Below are 8,153 nucleotides of genomic sequence, written 5' to 3'. Positions count from 1 at the left end.
CTCTCTCTCTCTCTCTCTCTCTCTCTCTCTCTCTCTCTCTCTCTCTCTCTCTCTCTCTGTCTCTCTATTAAAGTCTCTATTAAGCTCGTTTCGTGGTGTCCCTTGGCACGTAAGACACGCAAGACACGCGAGACACGCGCATCCGCGATCACTTCTATTTCTGTCTACGGTGGTAGATGCTCTTGTGATTGTTGAGACTGTTGAGCGTTCGGAACACCTTGTGACACAGCGCACAAACGGCGCTGTTCAGGGGTTGAAAGTGTTGCTGCTCTTTGTGCCGTTTCAGAGTGAGTTTCGTGGAAAGAGTCTTGCCGCACACGTCGCACGTGTAACAAACTCCTGGTGGCAACAAGCTGCCGTGTAACGGATGGGACAGTCGCATCGCGAGGATCGCCGACGGTGGACCTGTCATCCACGCGATCGTACAATACGACCCAGGTGGACGTTTTTCCGTTCGAATGCAACATTGTTCAAGATGCGACAGAAAGAAAAAAAACGTTAGCGACATGTTGCAGCATTTTACAAAGCGAAGAGTGAACATAGGAGAAGTTGCGCGCGTCAATAGATGAATATATGGAGGTGGCGTGTAAGATAGTTAATTATACAACGAAATACGCGTTACAAATATACAAATTAAACGATCAAAAAATATATATGTTGCGTGCGTTACACGAATACATAGAAATACGCAAGCATATACGTAAAATAGAAATGTAAATAGATGCATATATGAGAAAGTGCAAAAGGAATAAAGCGACAAGTATATAAAAGGATAAAAATAGAAGAAAGAGAGAGAGAGAGAGAGAGAGAGATAGAGAGAGATAAAAAGAGGCAGAGAGCGAAGCAAAGAGAGAGAAAGAGAAAGAGAGATAAATCAAGTACCATAATCCGTTACATATGCATCGACACCCAATTAAAAAGAAATATTTCCATTACGAACCAATATTTGTGGTGTAGGAGGCACACGGCGAAGAGCCACGTGTGTGGATGGACCCCCAGCGCAAGTCCGTGTTCGTGAAGGTAGCGGGTAGGTACACACAGAACAATGACGAACCAGAGCCAAACGTATAGCCGAGCGAGCGGGACCGGGAACAAACAAGAACAAAGATACGACTGCTATTAATATCACTGGACAAGATTAGTTACGATACGCTGCTAAGTATTCTTGCATGATTAGGGCTAGAGATGGGGTAATATGTAGATGGTAGGTCGTTGGGGCTAAACGCGGGCATTCCGCTGACGGTCGGCTCAAGGTGAGATCGGTCGTTTGGTTCGGGGAAGTGGTGAATAAAGATTGGTAGTAAGGGTCAACAGGATTGATCGAGAGCAGACCGGCAGTGTGGTATCGAAGGAGTTGCTACCGAACATCTGTCGATATTCTTATTGACAGTCTGTTCAAATCCCAACGAGCGACGTGTATGCTCGAGTATTTCCTTTGTTTTCCGCTACGTTTACAGTGGCAGAGATACTAAAATGGCTCGGAGCTCTGGTTTGTCATTGATCATGCATAACAACGCGATGTGATTGTAGATCGCTGCCTATCTAGATCAGTTTCCCCTCTTTTTTTTTTTTTTTTTTCAAATCGCGGACAATCTTCGTTGCGTTTTTCCACATGCGCGCGCATTGCTTACTTTACGCGATCGATATGTACTTTACTACTTGTTTCGCCTTTACTTACTTGCGAGTAAATTTTTATTCTCCCCACTTTATCGCACCGTGTCAATTGCAACGAGAATATCTATTTTTCGTGGAAACAAAAGTGATCGATAGCGAGGAACCAAGCTTAACGAGGACAAATATTGACATTATTATTTCTTGCTTCTTGCTCCTGTTCTACCTCTATTTTCTCTCTCCCTTTTCTTTTCTTTCTTGCCTTTTTTCTATATTCTTTTCTTTTCTGTCGTCATAGGGAAATGACCAAAAATACGCGAATCGGACAATATATTACATATAAACTTATTTTATTTAGCGTTTGTGTGTATGTGTGTGTGTGTGTGTGTACATGTGTGATTTTGTAATTCTGATAAAACGTGTTCAGATACGTTTAAAAGCAATTGTTGAAATAATTCTAAGAAGTGAAATTACGCCCAATGAGTACTCGGTATAACTCTACGTTTATTTGGGTACAAGTATGGGACACCGAGTGAAAAGAAAACAATGAGAAGAACAAAAATCCCACGCGAACACGATAAACGACGAAAACATACCTTTCTTTGAGCTATAAAAGTAAACATAATGCTTTCTACCGATATGTGACTCTCGATGGAAAAAAGGGATTAATATATGTGAGATGTGTCAACGGTACAGGCAATGTGTGCGCGTGCGTGTGTGTGTGATAACAATAACTAGTATATAAAGTAACAATAACGGTCACAATAGTGATAGTAATAGAGGCAATAATAGCAGGAGCGACAATAGCAGTAGCAACAATAATATGAAAACTTGCCAATAGAAAAATGTTAATGGCAATAACAACTACTACAACACATCGATAGTATATAGAAGAGAGAATAATGATATACATTAAAGAGATGGAAATATTTCACTAGACATTTTTCTCTATTAGAACAAAGAGTAAATAAATGCAGAGTATTTGTACGTGCCTTTCCTGAAAATACGACGGATAAGTCAAAGTATCGTGTATCAAACGTGCGCATGTACACACACGTGTGTTTCGTGTCCGTAGAAATGTATCGTTCATTTCTGCCAATTACAATACTTTAGCGTACGTCCCTCTCTCGCGTCAACTTTGAACGCGACAACTTTGAACAGATGAGTCTTTATAGATGATAACGCGATATTCACATGTAAAAACAATCGCTTTGAGAATATAAAAATACGAAAATGTTGTGTATGCATGCACAAAATGAAGCGTTGTAACTTGGCACGATGGAAACGATATGTTGAACGGCAATATTCTTGTTCTTACGTGTAGATTGGAGTAATTAAGTTTTAGTTTGAATAAAATTCGCCCGATGACTCAAGCACGATAATTTCAGCCGTAAGAATTAATTCAATTTGCTTTACCGATAAATTTCTATTTCGATAAATCGTAATAATTCAGAGCAAACGAACCAATGAGAGAGACTATATGAAGAGATTAAATGTGAATCTCTCTTGGTGATACGTCGCTATAAATTGATAAAATATAAGTGATGATGTGACACCTGTGTCATAAGGATATAACGAACGAAATCCCCGGAAAGGGGGCGATCTTAATGCTAAATCGTAAGGGGGCATTTCCGTAGCATGGAATGTGTACGAAAGAAAGGAACAAGATCAACTGCATCAGTTGCAAGGAACAGGGAGGATTTGGAGAATGAAGGAGGAATACATTACCCGACTCTAACTGCCTTGTTTAAGGGGATATAAGAGAGCGTGTTACGAGAACAAATTAAATACGTTAAATAATATTTTATTATCCCGTTTTGTACCGCACCTTTTTCACGTACCGTCACACAGGACGATAAACAGAAACTTGTCTCCTATTATCGTACTCGTCTCTCACATAAATAATATATAAAAATAATAACAAACAGTGTGACAAATCGAAGGAATTACGCCCATTGCGTAAGTAATCGCTCAAGTTCCGATACGCGAACCAGAGAGTTCGAACTTTAGCTCGTGTTTCACAGCGCTACTATTTACAAACCTTCTCGAGCAACGATCTTCTCGGGCATTTTTCGTAAAAAATATCGACGCGACCTCGTAGTATTGTTTGAATAGACGTTCGAAGCAACACTCCCCCCTATACTGTCTCTACACACTGCCCTTCCCGACTTCGCGCTTCGAGACGCGCTGTCTCTAGCTCACATCTCCTATCGATCGTCATTGGCGAGACGCAACGATATTGACAGCCGACTACTTTCTCGCGAGAGCGTACACGGAAGAATGGTGACACGAAACTATCGAAATAACACATCGAAATCGCGATTAAATTTGCTTCGTCGACGCGTCATCGACGATCGAGATTCGACTCGAGATCGTGATTCCTCCACCTTACAATTCACTAACGTTATATTAAAACCACGTTACGTTCCGCTTCCTCGAGTCTTATTCAATCTTGTCGAAAGCCCTGGATCTACGTTCGCCGTCCAGTAAGAAATTTGTATTTCGATCGCCAGCGATCGCGAGAACGAGAATCGCGCTGGATTTTGATCAGTATCGATAACGGCAACATCGGTCCATGTCGCGTAAATACCCGATATACCCACGACATCGACAAATTCACGCGAGACGGAGAGAGAGAAAGACCAAAGGGGACAGGAGGCGAGAGATCTCATCCCATTCGCGAATGTTGTTGAGCCTGATGCTGATGCTGTTGATGTTGTTGTTGTTGTTGTTGTTGTTGTTGTTGTTGTTGTATCTGCTGCTGCTGCTGTTGTTGCTGCTGTTGCTGCCGTTGATGCGAAGAGTAATTTCTTTCAACGTGTTCTCGCTGGTCTCTTTGCCGTTCGCGGATTTGCGCTACTTCCTTTCTTTGTTGCTCGTTTTTGTTGTGTTGCCGATGGTAGATGCTCTTGTGGTTGCGTAGACTGTTTAGACTGGAGTAAACCCGCTTGCAGATGTTACAGATTGGTTCCTTGCTGGGCCTGGTGTGCACGTTCTGTATGTGCCGCTTCAACCGCGTTAGGGAGGTCAGGTTTTTGTTGCACGGCTCGCACCGAAACTCATCGCTCGCGCCGCTGCCGGCCAACAGACCTGGCGGCAGAACCAGACACACAGGGGTTACTACTCTTGTGGATTTTTGGCGCTTGGAACGTCGCACAGACGTCGGACAGGTGGACGGGTAGAAATTAGACTAGGGTTGGGAAATCAGAGAGAGAGAAAGAGAGAGAGAGAGAGAGAGAGAGAGAGAGAGAGAGAAATAGATAGATAGAGAAAGATAGAGAGAGGACATGATCCCCAATGTGCTTTTCTATTTTGCCCTTTGCTTGTTCGTCTTTCTAGCCAAGACATTGTCTGCCGTAATCGCATACCACCAATCCGTATCCCTACACCAGCGTCGAGACTAGATTACGCTACCAGAGTTTTCGCAGCTGAGAAAGTATAATGCGCCCATGTGCTCTCCCTCCCCCCTCTCTCTCTCTCTCTCTCTCTTCTCTTTATCTCTCCCTCCCCCTCTCTCTCTCTCTCTCTCTCTCTCTCTCTCTCCCTTTTTCTCACTCTTGCTTCTATTTGCCTCTCAATACTTTACTTTGCACTTAATTAATCGAGTATATGTCGTATCACCGTCACCCGACCACAAGCCGTGCCCAAATTTATTTATATGTTATTTCTTAAAACCGTCTAAGGATATGGATGCTTATGGATGCTATACTGCTGTCGCGTTGCTGTTTACACCTCGTTGTGTGACAAAATGACTGTTACCGATGAGACGCAACTTGCACAAAAATGCCCCTCAACACGCACATAGGACGCAACCATTGTCAACGTATCTCTCATTTGCTTTTTTTTCCTCTTTGTTTCTCGAAGGTCATTTAAGCGACGTAACATTTTCAGCTTCTCCGTAAATTCGCTACGTTGTCAAGCGTCATCATCACGATCATTAACCTTTTATCATAATCGCAATCCCTCGAGCCAAAGTTATTGTCAATCTTTTTCGTCGGTGTCAATGTCTGCGTTATCATTGTCAATGCCACGATCATACGATTGCTTTTATTCTCGTGCCACTTGGTAGCACAGTCATTATTATTGTAATCGTTAACGTCACCGTCGCGATTATTCTCTTCCACTTTCACCCTGATTATTGTCGCTTCGTTTCATTTAACGTTCAAACATATCGTCCATGTTGCCATTCTGCGTATACTTCACTGTCCTTTATCGTTGCGACTGAAATTCATTTCGCAGCTTCAATAGTCTCGTCTATTGTGCTAGTCTGGTCGTTCACGGTATCATCATTTGTAACAATTTCTAAATTTATACGATAAACCCTTTATGATCACTGTTACAGTGAATATCGTCATCGTCCTTATCTTCATCGTCAATACTCTTCTTCGTTATAACCGTGTATGATTATCGTCATTGCTCTCGTTATTTATATGTGTCCCCTTCTGACAATTAACTCGATCAAACCGCGCATTTTTACAAATTCAAATATATCTTTTCTGCAAGATTTCTCACCAAAGTATTAAGTATGTTTACACAATCATTACTATCGTTAAGCAATGTATATAGATAAATGGTAAACAACGGTTGCTTCGTCTATGTGGAAATGACACGATGCCTACACAAAACAAAACTAACCAAAATATCAATTACGTTAATTAATGTGAAATTTCTAAGCCGATAATTTTATACAAAGTTAATATTAAAAATGTCCGCGCGGTACTATCAGAATGGAAAACATGACGAGGTCAAGATATCGAACATACGCGATATTTACGCTCATCTCTCGCATGCCAATGTTATTCTATTAACTTGAACAAAAAATGTATTATGCCCAGAAAACGTTGCATCATAAATTATATTTTACCATAAAATAAACATGGAACGGCTTGACTGACAAATAAACCTACCCAAAAGTTACACTCCGATTTCTACCTAATTTGGCATAAATATAGAAGTATAAAAAATATTTAGGATTTTCATTTTAGCCCACTTTAAGTTTTATAGGCAGTTTATATCATTTTAATGTTCTCACTCCTATCATCAACCAGTGTAACAAAAATGCATAAGAAACAAAATTGAATACAAGATATAAGTGTTTTTGATTTACTGATTATGAATATGAAGTCAAATGTGTAAAATTATTTGTATAAATAATAAAATGTTTAAACAAAATATGTAAAAAGGTGAAAAAAATTATTAATATAAATAATTTCTCGGCTTGGCCGAGATTCGAACCATTTTTGACTAATTTAGCACAGACTTAAAATATTTCGGTTGGAATCTCGACTAAAGAAATTTAGAATGGTTCGTGTCTCAGCTGTGCCGATTTTGTTAAAATTATTTAACTATATCTTATATTCAATTTTATTTCTTATGCATTTTTGTTGCACATCTTGATGATAGGAGTGACAACATTAAAAAACTATAAACTGCCCGTGAAACTTAAAGTGGACCAAAATGAAAAAATACGACCTAAGTATTTTTTGTACTTCTACATTTGTGCCAAATAAGAAAGAAATCGGAGTGTACCGTTTAGGTAGATTTACTTGTGAGAATCTTTGAGAAACACAATATCGATCGAATACGATGACAATGGTAATAATCGCGACAAAAATCTGTCTCAATCAATTCTTCTGACCACCAAATTTGCGCAGCATCTCTCGGCTCATCCTACGAGGTTTACCTTTTTCCCGTGAGCATAATTATAGGCTAATATATAGAGTGCAAGCAGTTTCAAAATTCCAGCAAACGATCGTGAGCAATGAAGTTAGTGTTTTATGACCACCAGATATATCCATATCGATGCGCATTATTTACAGCAAAATAGAGCGAAGTATCTTTTGTGTGTATGTGTGTAAGTATGCACATATGCGGATGTATGCATGTGCACGAGAGTATACGAATGTATTTGTATGCGAGTGTATACACAAATGCGATATCTGTTTCTAATGAGGTGATGCGATGAAGCGTAATGTTTCTATATTTCATGATTAATGACACTTTCTTTCGTAGCCTTGATTGAAGGAGCTACCAACAGAGGTTCTTTCTTCTCGCGCGATATTTAGGCCGTGAGATAGCGCTCGCTCGTTAGAAACAACTTTTCACTTTTTTTTAAGTTTATATGCTTTATTCTTCGAAAATTATCTTCGACTTGTACGTCGCGTTATGTACCGCGTTGTATAACAAGTAGACGTACCCGAGTTTTCTTAACTATAATTACAATCTCATGAGCAATGCGGTCGTCTATATCGAAACGCGAACGCAGCTATATATTTGTATAATGTAAATCTGCGCGAAATACAACGTTCCATAATTGTTTCGTACATATCGAGTATATAACGAGTCGTACATAACGTTGAAATGTCACAGGGTACAACGTGAACTAGTGTTCGATTAATAACTAATAAGGTCTATTAAACGGCAACCTGCAGCTTTAACGATCCGCGATTTTATTTCTGTGATATCGAGCAACTTTTCGAGTTACACACACACCAGTGAAATAATCCAAGCTCCCTCCTCATCTCATTCTCCCCCCCCCCCCC

At 40.2% G+C, this 8,153-nt stretch overlaps 1 protein-coding gene across 8 annotated transcripts in view; it reads right to left on the bottom strand.

The window, feature by feature from the left end:
* Positions 1-8,153, bottom strand: part of LOC116842865 (broad-complex core protein) — a 64,267-nt gene that overhangs the window by 20,158 nt on the left and 35,956 nt on the right. For 2 of the 8 annotated variants that reach the window (XM_032812663.1, XM_032812661.1), the window contains exon 7: positions 36-405. The exons of 4 other annotated variants lie outside the window; for them this stretch is intronic. In XM_032812663.1, the coding sequence (XP_032668554.1) occupies positions 155-405 (251 nt within the window). In that variant the 3' untranslated portion in view covers positions 36-154. Of the gene's footprint in view, positions 1-35; positions 406-1,550; positions 4,702-8,153 lie in introns of those variants that run through there. 2 more of the 8 variants (XM_032812657.1, XM_032812656.1) reach the window with 1 other exon arrangement.

Source organism: Odontomachus brunneus, unplaced genomic scaffold, assembly GCF_010583005.1.
Source record: "Odontomachus brunneus isolate Ranch 3 - 2012 unplaced genomic scaffold, Obru_v1 Obru_scaffold_028, whole genome shotgun sequence".
NCBI classification, from domain to species: domain Eukaryota; kingdom Metazoa; phylum Arthropoda; class Insecta; order Hymenoptera; family Formicidae; genus Odontomachus; species Odontomachus brunneus.
The sequence above is the reverse complement of the archived record's forward strand: the minus strand, read 5'-3'. Positions and strand labels throughout refer to the sequence as shown.